Source organism: Polyergus mexicanus, unplaced genomic scaffold (assembly GCF_030449975.1).
Source record: "Polyergus mexicanus isolate NDT 795.1 unplaced genomic scaffold, iyPolMexi1.0 SCAF_4, whole genome shotgun sequence".
NCBI classification, from domain to species: domain Eukaryota; kingdom Metazoa; phylum Arthropoda; class Insecta; order Hymenoptera; family Formicidae; genus Polyergus; species Polyergus mexicanus.
Window position 1 is genome coordinate 12,236,870 of NW_027223324.1, and position 13,974 is coordinate 12,250,843.

Here is a 13,974-nt window from a genome sequence, read left to right on the forward strand (position 1 = left end):
TAAGATTACACGCGCTCGCCTGATTTAGAAATTTTTTGCCTCTCTGTCGAAAAGAAGCGGCAAGATCTTTGGTGACGTAAACACGAACACGTGTACCATATCTACTTGTGCTGTTGTCTTCACAGCAGCCTACGTCCTACAGTAACCGTGACCTTTGAGTCGCAACAATCGGTCGGTCAAGCTCGTCTTAATGATCGTTTTGCATGCTAATACGCTCGACGTAACGATTTGCGACAAAGGCATTTTTTTGCACTCTCGACGCCTCCTCAGGTACATCGTAAATAGAACCCCATAAAAATTGCGTGATTCGTAAACAAATGATATTGCGCTATTCGAATTATGAAATATTCAATAAAACATTATTCGAGTATCCAGTTATTTTAAATATGATATGGTTTATTGTAAAATAAAACTAAGAAATATCTAAATGTAATTATACAATAATTTAAATTTATAATTTATATTATATCCAAAAGATTTCTGGAAAAGTAAAATGTTACATAATATATAATGTATATAGTCAAAAAAGGGAAAAACTTTAAATAAAATTTCATTTAAGTGAATAACCGTAAGGTTCATTGATGCTACCGTAGATATCAACTACGATGCAGAATCAAATAATTTAATGTAATGTTTAAAATCATTGTGCAATGCATCGCTGTTGAAATATTTTTCTTACTAGCGTAAATAAGCCAATAGAGGGTTCGATTTTTATCGATATTATTTTTCTCGAGATACTCATTGTCAGATATTTAAATAATATATAATTATAATTATTTTTAAATAATAATTATTTTTCTCGAGATAGTCATTGTCAGATATTTAAATAATACCCGAAATAAACTGAATAATCATCTATTAAATAATGCTAGATATAGCAATTGCAACTACTATCGTGTTTCTCGTAGTTCTCTTTGAAATTGTTAGCAACAAATATTTTAAACGAAATTAACTCGTAAAAAGTATTAAATGCGTGAGTACAATTGTACTCTAAACCCTCTTTTCGTATTTTACTCACGCAATCGAAATTGCGAGCTGACATGCAGCAAAACAGCAAAATACGAGCCCGTATATACTATTATACCATATATACATACGAAGCCTATTATTTACGATAATACTATCTATTTCCCTTGTCTCGTCGTCAAAAATACATATGTTCGTGACGAACTAATGCGCACATGCAGCACTTTAAAAACTTTCGATGTTACGCAGCAAATTTAAAAAAAAAAAAGTATAGTCATACATACAAGTATTCCTACGACCTTAACAATATAACACCGCGAGCAATAAAAAAGTACTTCTATTATATTATAATAGAATATTATTATTGACTTGGTTTTTAATGTAATTTTTTTATAAACTTGATTTTTAACATTTACTTAACATGCAAAATTATGATAAAACAATATCGCACTACGAAGGACATCTTTCGCAATGTATAAATTAATGAAATGAAGAGATAAGTATGCAGCGTAAAATAACGGTAAGTTTCTTAATGTACTATAGATAAAATTGAAACACTGAGAATGATATAAGCCTAAGTAATTTTCTTGTCTATTTCGGCGTAGTTTTAAAAACAGTTTCTTTATCAAAAGAAAAAAAAAAGAAAAAAAAGCTCTTTTAAGTATTATATATTACATATACTCTTTATTTCTTTTTCTATTATATTTACTGTCTGTGCATTGGGATGAAACAAATATTAAAAAATATATTTACAGGGGAACGAATCAAACATCGCATTTATATAAAACTAACGTTGATTAAATAAACTTTGTTCTTCCACTTATGTCATTTTAAAGGAGAATGTAAAGAAAAGACGATCCTCCCCCCCCCTCCCTCCCCCTTAATACGCTAATTGTAAGATTTATACTACTCTCGATGCTTTTATATACATATAGATTAAGGAAAAATTCATGGCAAACTCACCTGTTTTCCGGCGCGTGGTAATGTTTCCACATTAGTACCGCCGACAACGGGTGCCTTCTCCGGTCCGCCGTTCTGCTGGCTGACGTTTATGTTGGCGTTAACATTGGCATTAACGTTATTGGCGTTGTCGGTGACGTTTGCGTTCGTGTTTGCTCCAGTTGTAACATCGCCGGCGCCGCTACCGCGCTTTCCGTCCTCGCCCGTCATCCTTCGGCCGTTCTGTCGATTCACCCTCTCGTCGTCTCACACCGTCGTCGCAGCCGCCGCCGCCACCGCCGCCCCCGCCGCTGCCGCCGCCCCCGTCACCACCGCCGTCGTCGCCGTTCTTGTTTCCCCCACCCCGTTGATACTTCCGCTTTCCCTCGTTAATTTTCCACGTCGGTCGACGGTGCGGTATCCCGATATCTGTACGACCGATTAAATCGATCAAAGCGTGGATCAAAATGCGACGATTGACGCTTAATCTCGATAAAACGCAATTTATTTCAGCCCCTTAATTCCCGCGGGGTTTCGTTTCGCGAAACACAAAACCGAAACTTATTGATAGAGCAATCTTGATTTATTAACAGACAGTATACGGGAAATATATGTAGATATCTCGTTCGGAATCTTACTACCAATGGATCTCTCCCTCCCCCCCCCTCTCTCTCTCTCTCTCTCTTTCTACCTCCGCCCCTCTATCTATCTATCTATTTATCTTTTTGTATCATATAATTTGTAAAGTTTATCTTAAATATAACCAAATATTTAAAGTAGACGTAAAATTATAGATTTAAACCATTTTAATTCTGAATGCATAATTATTAAAAAATAAGAATTTCTTTAAAAATGAAGGATAGAATATAAGAACGCGTTTCATCGGGCAACGATGACCAAATTAGTTTGGTTGTTTCTCGAGGAGAACGCTATTTTTAGCCTCTACGAAACGATACGGGTGGTATAACCGTACATGACAAAACGATCCAAGCACATCGCTATCGTCGTCCTACCGTTCGCTATTCGCCGAGGAAAAAGATCGATGTAGCGAATTTTGCTCAAAATGCAATCCTCTATCGTTAACATTGCTATCGAACAACACGAAAATTCGAAAGTACGTTTCGAAGATGTAACGTCTTTTAGATGCCTCGACAATAGAGATTTAGACATTCATGTCTTAGGATACACCTTTTTTTAAAATACTACTACAGAATATCCACAACTCTTTCTTTCATTTTTTTTTTTTTTTTTTTTTTTTTAAACTAGTCGCGTTCTAGTAATTATTATTTTGAACGGAATAACGACAATAGCGAAGGCCGATCTTTCCGAGCTTTTGGGCGGGAACGTGAGGATACCTCCTTTATCCAGAATCGCGAACGCTTCGACAAGGATCGATGAACAAACGAGAAGCCAATTTCATATGGACGATGAGATGACATCCGTTGTCGCGCGCGAATATTCACTGCAGCAAAATAACGAACGATCACACAGCTGGCGATCTGCGGGAACCCGAGAAAATGTACGAGGCCTAAAAGCCGCACACACGGCGCACAGTCGACGGTAGAAGCACGGGGAAAATCGATTCGAGCGTGTCCGTTGGAGTCACTGCGCGCTTCTCGGAGCCGCAGCGATAAAAGCTGCCGCGCGCGCGATCTTCCGGCTTTACAACTGAATATTCAAGAATCGGAATCTCGTTATGCAAAAATGCAAAATTATTTCGCGAATCTAAAAAACGATTCCTTCTTTTGTTCGCGGATTGATTTTGTTCGCGGATTGATTTTGTTCCATTCGCCTCGCACATATTTACTACGTTTTTACTTCAAATGGTCACCGATATGTATTAATCTGGTCTATTTTGTATATATATTTTAAAATAAAACAATTATGTAGTCATTAAAATATTACTTTGGAATATACAATGGTCGTCGCATTGGAAAAATAAAAATAAAGCAGAATTAAAGAAATGACGATACATATATAACTCGAGGTATCTCTTTATATAATTCATAATTTAAGAGTAAGACTAATTTTGAAAGATTTCGGAATGATTTTGGAAAGTTCAAAATAATTGATTTAAATATAAAAGAAGAGAATTTTTAATTACTGATTGAATATTTCACAAAACGTGGAAACGCTGGAAAAATTTATGTTCGTCGTAGCAAATATTCTATCATGCAATTGATATGGCGGAATAAAGTCCTTAATGACAGTAATTTATAGATGCTGCAAATTATCGAGATCGAACCGGATTGCGATCTATCGTCCAGTAGGAAACGGGAAAGCTGGTAAACGCGCAAAAAAACGATAATATACATATACATCATACATTCCGCGAGCGTCCGCAATTATTAAACCAGAATTCCAGAGTTGTCGTTTATACGCGCATGCACATATATACAAACGTATATATATATATATATATATATATATCTATCATACATATACGTACTGGCGTCAACGGTACCCGATCTGGTTCTTCGCGTACGATCGATCTCTCGAACTCTTTTTCCCGGCACTTCAGAGCCGAGTTTGCCGCGGTTCGATGATGCGCGGCGCCTCGAATCCGCACGATTATCGAACGATTACGTACATTCGAACGCTACCCTACGCGCGAGCGAGTATAGAAAGAATAGAGAGAAAGAGAGAGAGAGAGAGAGAGAGAGAGAGAGAGAGAGAGAGAAGGCACTAACCAGAATTACACGCAGGGTTGCGCGCACAGCGGATACCCTCAAGTCCGCTTGTATGAGAACCACCACGGCAGTATTTAACGAGACACTTTTCCCATCGAGCGCTTCCTTCCCCACTTGTCAAATCACACGGCGGCGCGCCATCATTTCTCGTTGCGCTGTCGTTGTTCTCGTTGTCGCGTTTTGCTTCCTCACATCGACCGGCCGCCGCGGACCGCGCGCGCGCACACAAGTATATAACTCGCGTCTCCGCGAATCGACGAAGGTACTGAGCGTAACGCAACCACCCTCTCCGGCACTCCGCACGGCTTTGATCACTGCGCAGTGCGCACGTCCGCGCCGCAGTCAATGGCGGATCACCGCGTTTGCCGCACTAGATCGCGACATCTACCGGCCGCGCCGCATACTACTAGTCATTTCCAATTTTTCAAACCGCCGAATTCTAGCGGACAATATATAGGGTGACGAAAATATCTATTGCCCCACCTGACAAAAAAAAATATTGGAATACTTTGCGTTTTTTAAAGTAAATATATGTATACAACAACATGTGATTTTTATGTATCGAGATTATGTTTCTTTGGTTAATTATGATTTTCATGTAAACAAAAAATTAATAAATAGATGGTATACTTAGTAATACAAGTAACACGTTTTCAAAATACTTTCTGTAAAGACGTTGTATTAAATGTGTTGATAATTTTATAGATATAATTCAAACATCTAATAATTTAAAATTTGAATAAAAGCGAGATAGCAGATTCTCTCTCTCTCGTCAAATATATATATATATGATTAATATGCAATTGTAAAATGTTTCGACTAAGATAAAGAAATAAAATTAAGTTATTGCAATAGATTGTCGAATTCGATTGTTCTCAATTACATATTATTTTTGAGTATTGTTGTAAAACGTACAAATTCGTAAATAAGTTTTTTTTATACTCATAAATTTGATTTTAACATTATTATAATTCCAAATGAAATACCATATTTATCATATGACGTATAAAATCGCCGTCAATTTAAAAAACACAATGTTAGCAGATTAATAAAATATGACTATATCTTTCACATTAATCAATTACATATCACGAAAATGGGAAACAGTCAAAATTTAACAATACATATATATCATAAAAATATATGTATATGTTCAAAGTAAAAAATTTATATCTTTCAATTTCCAAGTACTGTAAAATTAACTTCACTATCATGATATTGTTACGTATGATGCAATATAAATTCGATGCATAAAAAAGAATACATATATACGTATATAATAACATATGATACCCTTTGTGTACCAAGATTATGTTCCTTTGGTTTATTATGATTTTCATATAAATAACAAGTTTAAAAATAAACGATATACTATTGATACAAATAACATGTTTTCAAAACACTTGTTCGTGTTATTAAACATGGGTTGGTAATTTTGGTTGGACATTTTTTGTTGTTGCTTACTCATCTCTACATCAATAATGAAAATACAACATTAATATTCAATGCAAATATCATATACGTTCAATGCTCTATTATTATTAATGCTCTATTATATTCTTTGAATAAAGATATACATCATTTATACAAAGATCCTGTATTCTTAAATTTTGTACAATTTTATAAAAGATATCAATATCAATAAATTTAGTTGAAACATCATTTGCATATATTAATATCTTGTAAAACAATAACTATAATTAACAGATAATATAGAAGGAATACTAAAAACGTTTAACACACAAAAAAAAACCAATTTTAATCATTGATATAAAAGAGATATATCTATGAAAAATTTTGTTTCAAGAAAAAATTTAGTTTGCAAGATTTATAAGATATTAATATTACACAGACGATACAATAGACATATGTGAGAATGTAATAGAACGCGAAAATATTTGTTCATAATCGGTTTATATCGGTATATTATATAGAACATTATGGAACATATGACAAGAGAGAGTTACAGGTGGTTTTACAAAGCATCACCCATGTCTTATACATAAAAATAATCGAACATATATTCATTTTTATTTTACATGTATTTATGCGCATTAATCGGTATGTGCATGTTAGCTATATAACAAAATCGAATTATACAAAGGTTTGTTCTATATATATATATATATATATATATATATATATAGCAAACTTAATTATAATGCATAAAAACTACCTGCACATCTGTACTAAATTATAAATAATTTGCAATGGAAAAGATTTTTAATTATGTCTGATATTAATTCTCACATTAATCTGTTTTGTGTTTATATATACTACTATTCTTAAACAAACATATTATTAATGACGCGCTGCTGTATTTCTATTTTTCACTCCTTGTATGCCACTATTACATCCATCCACCTTTGCATGATTCTCGAGTTGCTTTTTAGTGAAGAAACGCGTACCACAGATATTACACTTTAATTTAGACTGTGTACCATGATGTATCATGGTGTGGAACTCTATACCCGTTTTGTTAGAAAACACCTTACCACAAAAATAACAAGCGTTATGTTTATGTGTGGACATGTGAGTGCGAAAACTTCGTACTTTTACAGATTTTAAGCATATGGTACAAGTTACTAGATTATCAATCTTTGGATGTAATCTAGACTTATAGTTATGATAAGAAAGATTCTTTACATTCGTATAAGCTTTTTTACATTTATGACAGGGATAACCAAAACCTAAATGATAACCTTCATGTAAGGCTTTAACTTTAATAGAAATTTTTTCATCACAAAATCTGCAGGACATATTGTTATGCTCTAAACTAATATGTTGTAATCGCGCTTTATTACTTGGAAATCGTTTGATACATAGGTAACAATGATACGCATTATCAAAATGTTTGACTCTCATATGCTTATCATATTCATTGAAATTATGTAAAACATCTTCACAATGGAAACATAATAACTGTAGTGAAAATTCATCAAATGGTCTCCCCTGTTTAACAGTACACTGATGATTATGGTATGAATTAATTGTCTCAAACTGTTCGTTACAATATCCACATACCGATAATGGATCAAATTTCGTCGTACAAACCTCCATTCCATTGTTTAAATGATCAAACTTCTTTTCATCATTTCGACGTCGTTTATTTGAAGATCGTAACTTTCTTTTCTTTTCCTGATGTATTTTTTGACTTTTAATCTGGCTATTCTGATATATTTCTTGATCTTCAATCTGGCTATTTTCCTGACTTTCATTTTTTCCTACACTCTCAGATTTATGTGCAAAAATATCTAGAACGTTTTGACATATTCGTTTTGATGTACCGATTTTATCAGAAACTTCATTTTTCAAATTTTTTATATCATTCTGTTCCTTTGACATATACCTTTTATTATCTTGTTGCGTAATCATTTTCTTTGATGTATTATTTTTATCAAATTCAATTTGTATATCATCTTCGATATCAATAATTACATCTTCATCTGCGACATGTAACTTCAAGAAGCTATGATCTTTACTGTAATTAGATAATGCGGATTTATCTGATTCTTTTTGTTTAACGCATACATTAACAGACTCTTTGGTAGTATGATCAGATGTGTTAGATATAGACAAATTATTTTCTTTGAAATGGATGTCAGATTTTTGAAGTTTACTTTCATTATTATCTTTTCCAACAATCTCATAGGAATCATTTAGTTTCTTTATCGTTATGTTAATACCAATTCCAGAATCACTACTGACACTTGTATATTGCGACATTGTATCTTCCTGTTTATTTAACTCACAGCTTTTTTTATGAATGAACAAGGTATGAGGATTTCGAAATGATCTTCCGCATATACAAGTAGTTTCACTACTCTTGTCCATTTCTCCATTGTATTGAACTGTTTGATTAATCTTGGAAATTTTGCCATTTTGTACATCATTTATGCTATTGCTAGTATTTTCTGCAGTTGTATCAGTTGACATTATGGAAGACAGCAATAATTTGTATTTCTTATTAAATGGCGAATTATGATATCTACATTTGACATTGTGAATATTTTCTTTAGTTTCTCCACGAAAAATGTGATTGCGTCTATGTTTGTACAAACTACGATCAGATGCATATATTCCTAAACAAATGTCACATTGATACGATGTACGATTGTTGTGTCTGGTATGAACAAAAGACACTTGTTTCTGTGTTACTGCAGGCCCATGTCGAGTAAATACATAACGCTCGTTGTTCAATTTTAATCTTTTCTTAGCATTTACATAAGATAATGTATACTTTCGTTTTCTCTTAACTTGAGATGTTTTATGAGTATCAGCTTCATTATCCATTATGCGAAAACCATCTTGCATATTCATCTTAGCAGATTGTGGAGATTTCTTGGAGGAAATATTTTCTAATATAGTTTTCTTATCCTCAGATGATGTTCCATTCTCAATTAATAACGAAGATTCTAGTTGTTCCACTACGCTTGAAGAACCACCAATTTTATGATAATAAATTAAATGTTTCCTTATAGATGTTACTTTCTGTTGACACAATGTGCATTTGACAAATTTCCTTAACACTGTAGATTGTAAAGCAACAGTTTTAGCATTTACAAATTTTTTCTTTGGACGTGAATCTTTGTCATTATTAAGATTTTCAAAATCACTACTTTCTTTATTAAGTGAAGTAACTAGATTGACTTTGTCGAAATTCTTTTTGTTAGATAACAGTGAAGTATTTTTGGCACGTCTACCTTTATTTAGTAATGGTATAGTAATCCCATGTACTCTTTCTGAATGCTTTCTTAAGGATCGTCTTTCCAAGTATTGCTTACCACATATAGTGCAAGGATATAATTTTTTTGTTTTTTGGACAGAAAACTTGAAAGGTAATGGCACTGTATTATGATTTCTCAATGTAGGTTGATCCATGATAGGTGATACAGATTGTTTGGCCTTATCTGAATATTGTATTTCTTCCTTTTTATTTTCTTCATTGTCATCATTGACTGGCTTCTCAGTTTGTATAATCTTTATCATTTGTAACGTTTGCCAAATTTTATCACATCTTTCTAACAAAACAATTGGATTTTTTATCGTAGATACAGATATTGGAGTGTAAAATGTTGATGGTTCATCCTATAATAAAAAATAAAATACATTATTTCTAAATAATTTTTATATTTTAATATAAAACTAAACAAAAAAAAAGACAGCGTATAAAATTATAATTATAATTATATAACATAAGATTCTACAACAAAACAAAATTTATATATGAAACATATAACCTAAAAATGTGATCTGAATTTTCCTACTAAAGAAATTAGTAATCACAATTAATTTTTCATTTATTGAAAAATGATCGGCTATGCAATATGCATGATAATAACATTTAAACATGTAGCAACGCAAAGTATCAGTATATCTAACTAAAATGATCAATCAACACAACATGAAAAGCGCGGTAAAGTATGGCTACCAATTTCGGCAAAAGTAGTATTTTCACACAAGTACTCTTTTCCAAAGATATAATAAATATTTAAAAAATTGAATAATATTCCGATTTTGATGCAGACGTGGCGTATATAAGCGATAAAACTAATCTATATAATATAATATCACACAAAATACTTTCAACTTACAAACACCGGTAGGTCCTCGTCGGTCGAGTTAGGTACATTGGAGCATGGTTCTGGTTTGCACTGAATTTCGAAATCGGTGAGAAGAGGTGATACTAGTGATGCTGTGTAATCGCTATCGTTATTCTTATCTCCGTAGATGGTGGTGATGTCGGCCATCTCGAGATAGGATACAATCTGTGGAGAGATGTTTTGGGTTGAGTATTCCAACAAGCACGTTGGCAATGCTATCTATTTGCGAGCCTCTGTTTGTTCTTGCCTGAGCGTCTTCTCATCTAATAAAAACCCTAAATGCCCCTTTCTCTGTACCTTTCTCTTTCCGTACCTCTTTACGATCGCTACGATATCTCTCTCTTTCCGTCGCGTTATGACCTTACGTAACGCGTCTATTCATCCGCATTGGACAAACAGGGACACATTTGTGCTGAATGTTTTAACCCTGCCTAACGCCCAACCTCGACCCTCGACTACTAGCACGATAGTTCGATGGTCACTGGTGAACTGATGGTATTGCTGGACAGTGCTGGATGTGGTACTGGCCCAAAGGGCGCCGCATAGCGTTACATAGCAATTGGGCCTGTTAGCTTCGACTACACACACGCTTTCGTTCAGCTTATGCTTATAGTATCAAATATATTTAAGCTTTAATGAAAAAGGAAAGATAGAAGCAGCATATGTAGAATGTTGAAATACAGACTTATTGTTAGTGGCATAAATTAACAAGGTTAATTAATTAATTGACATCTATAATGTCAATCAATTGCTTACAAAGCTGATTAATCATTCTTTATACAAAATTTTTTTAATACATCTCTAATTTCCGTATATTGGTAGTATGTACATATATCCCGATATCGATAGATTATGACATAATCAATAATTATCAAACTTCATTAGGAAAAAGCAGAAATTAAGATGTTATAAGATTATCATTAGAATGAGCAGAATGAGGTTTACTTAAAAACGTAATAATTTCTGCAATTTTACCATATATTTTAATTGACGCGTACACAATTTACATGTCCTAAGAGCCAAATATCAAATCGTCATATAAACGATTTATAAAATGTGGATGTAATATGATTTTTCTAGATTTCTGTTATAAAATATTAACGGAATATCAAATAAAAAAATTTAGATTATCGTTATTCACACATTAGAATCGTATGATTGTAGTCGACATATCTAGCAAATCTTGGATTTTCGTCAGCTGATAGTACGCTAACAGTTACATACTGACGTCGTTTCCGAATATTGATTTAAGAGAAGACACTTCACGCAGAAAAGAGACACTATACGCTATTACGTAGACGTAGACGTAGACAATCAATAAAGAGTTTAACAAAAATGCAATTCAATCTGACAAAATTGTGGATATATTTTAGTAAGATTTCCAAAGAGCAGCTGTTAAGAACACAATTTCGACCTGATTGGTTTAATCCTTCATTAAGTGTAACTTTTCCTTATTTCCATAGTTTCAATTACTTAATTGTCATATAAATGGTGTCATGCGAATTTTTCATAATTTGTTTAACAATGTTTAACAAGGAGTAAGCAAAATTTATTTATCGAAAAATTACTTACACAGGCAACATGGTACCATATTTAAACTAGGCAATACATTGTTAATTAAATAGTTATGTATTGGAAATATGTAAAAATTTCTAAAAATCTATAGTTTTATTATAAAATGTTATTAAATACCATCCAAATAGAATTACTAGAGGTACAATCATCTTGTTTGACCAATACTGCTACTAATATATTAATATTGGCACGGGATAAAACTAAGATATTGATGGATCTGCGAGAATAAATATATTGTAAATAGTTTTGGATATATATTTCGTCAAAGACACAAATAAATTATGTGAACATTACAAAAAAAAATATGTAAACATTACAAATGTTCTCATCTAAATCGTTTTCTATTTTTGTCAAAATATAGACGTTAAAAAAAATTTCACTTTATGATTGGCAAATTTTTAAGAAGTAATGGGCATTTATAGTTATTGTTCCGCCACTGTATTCTACTACGTGATTGGATGATACAGACTCGAGAAACTTGGGCGAGTCCATGTTTGGAGATTAGCTAAAATTTTCGTAGAATTTTATATATATTTTACTTTATTTTCTATGTACTATCCATATAGGTATTTGTAATCAGCCTTTTCCTGTGCAATATCATTTATTTCCAAGAACGCAATCAGCTATTCTACGTAACATAACCCAACCACACACGTATCCACGATATTGTAGCCTCTACAAAACTTGGGATTCGTATCATATGTATATAAACTGCGTCCCATCGTGTAATTCGATTCCGTACTGATAGTGTGTATTCATGATTTATCGCAAAACCTGATTACCTGATACTTTGATGAACGATTGATCCAATACGCCGTTGTATAACGTAGACAGACTGCACCACCGGATTCTGAATGAAGCGTCGGTATCCGTTGTCTTCACAGACTCATGCGCACTATAGACAAATTTTTGGAAGACAAAGATAATGCGGGGCTAAGTAGAATAGCTTGAAATATTAATATTCCAGCAGTATTTGACCGAAAGATGACGAGAAAGTTGCGAACGTAGCATTTTCAACCGCTCTGGACGAGTCCACTTTCACACCTGGCACATAGCAGATCAAGCAGCTTTGTTTCGACCAGCTACGATTTAGGGCCTGCCTATAGCATTAATACCTGAAAAACTGGCGAGTTGGGCGATTCTCTAGAGGGCCAAATACTTCACTTCCCAAAAAGTATATTAAATTATCAATTAATTGAATTCTGCCGATAGCAATGTATAAACAATGGTTGAGAAAAACGCATCTCTTCAAGCTCTACTCAGTCCTTTCTGGCACTTTGTGTCAATAAGTGTACAAATGATGGGCAATGAACGGCTTGTAGCACCTTTATCATCGACGGTTATACGATCGATCGCAAAAATGTAATAGTTTATAAATACACTACTAGACACATGCAAAGTATTATAAGTAATTCTCATTATATTTTATACCAACTCTGCCGCGAACACGTTTCCATTTTATAAGGTGTTTGCGCTGAGATATATGCACGAATAATGCATCCCGAACATATATATTCGTGTAGACTACTTGATATAAAAATTCTCCTATCTCGCATCCATATAATTCATTCAAAGCTAATCTGAAATTAAAATCGTTTGAACATAGCGCAATAATTATAAATAGAAGACCTGTATATATCCTTTACATGCTACGCATCAACTGTAAACCTTTTTCTAGAGTTGTTTTTGTTAAAGCAAGCCAAATTGTTTTCTTCTTGATTTGCATTGATATATATATAAAAAGATAAAAAAAAAAATAGCACAATATATTAAAATAAAATAATGTTTTTCTAACGTTAGAAACGCGGACAAACGCATAATAGTAAAAAATTGTATAAACTGCAAGTTTTTAACAAGTGCACACAATGCAATCCATTGATAGTCAGTTTGAGAGGCTGGTCAGTCCCAACCCACATAAGTAATCGCACACATGAGCGCATGTACGTAATTTGTATTCATACGTAACACAACACAATAGCATAATACTACGGCTTTAGATTCGCGGAATAAGTGATCGTCCGCCTTACTGCACATCGCGCGCTATATACGAACTTTGGATCTCTCGGTGGTTTCGAGTTATATATTATGGAAATGATGCGGAGGGGGGAGAGAGAGAGAGGGGGGGGGGGTCAACCCGTGAGGGAGATCAGGATCAGGATGAACAAGGTCGATGCTATTTAACGATATTATTGCGAGGATAC

At 33.5% G+C, this 13,974-nt stretch overlaps 2 protein-coding genes across 21 annotated transcripts in view; both read right to left on the reverse strand.

Annotated features, from left to right (window-relative positions):
* The window catches only part of LOC138932899 (ankyrin-2), a 76,529-nt gene extending 71,620 nt beyond the window's left edge, over positions 1–4,909 (reverse strand). For all 14 annotated transcript variants that reach the window (XR_011446865.1, XR_011446864.1, XR_011446863.1 and 11 more), the window contains exons 1-2: positions 4,596–4,909; positions 1,930–2,334 (exon numbers count right to left, since the gene is read on the reverse strand). Coding sequence is in view for 4 of the 14 variants with exons in the window: in XM_070295207.1 (XP_070151308.1) it covers positions 1,930–2,136 (207 nt within the window). In the remaining 10 variants the exon portion in view is untranslated. The remainder of the gene's footprint in view (positions 1–1,929; positions 2,335–4,595) is intronic.
* An 868-nt stretch (positions 4,910–5,777) lies between these two features.
* On the reverse strand, positions 5,778–13,876 carry LOC138932901 (zinc finger protein 62 homolog). Of its 7 annotated transcripts, none has more exons than XM_070295210.1 (4): positions 13,638–13,876; positions 12,556–13,353; positions 10,190–10,363; positions 5,778–9,683 (listed from the first exon to the last, which is right to left on the reverse strand). In XM_070295210.1, the coding sequence occupies exons 3-4, from the start codon at positions 10,343–10,345 to the stop codon at positions 6,897–6,899; spliced, it is 2,943 nt and encodes a 980-aa protein (XP_070151311.1). In that variant the 5' UTR covers positions 10,346–10,363; positions 12,556–13,353; positions 13,638–13,876; the 3' UTR covers positions 5,778–6,896. The 7 variants fall into 7 exon arrangements, with proteins under 7 accessions (XP_070151311.1, XP_070151310.1, XP_070151312.1 ...); XM_070295209.1 differs by having other exon boundaries at positions 13,442–13,876; XM_070295211.1 differs by having other exon boundaries at positions 12,556–12,668; positions 12,889–13,876.
* Positions 13,877–13,974: the final 98 nt, after the last annotated feature.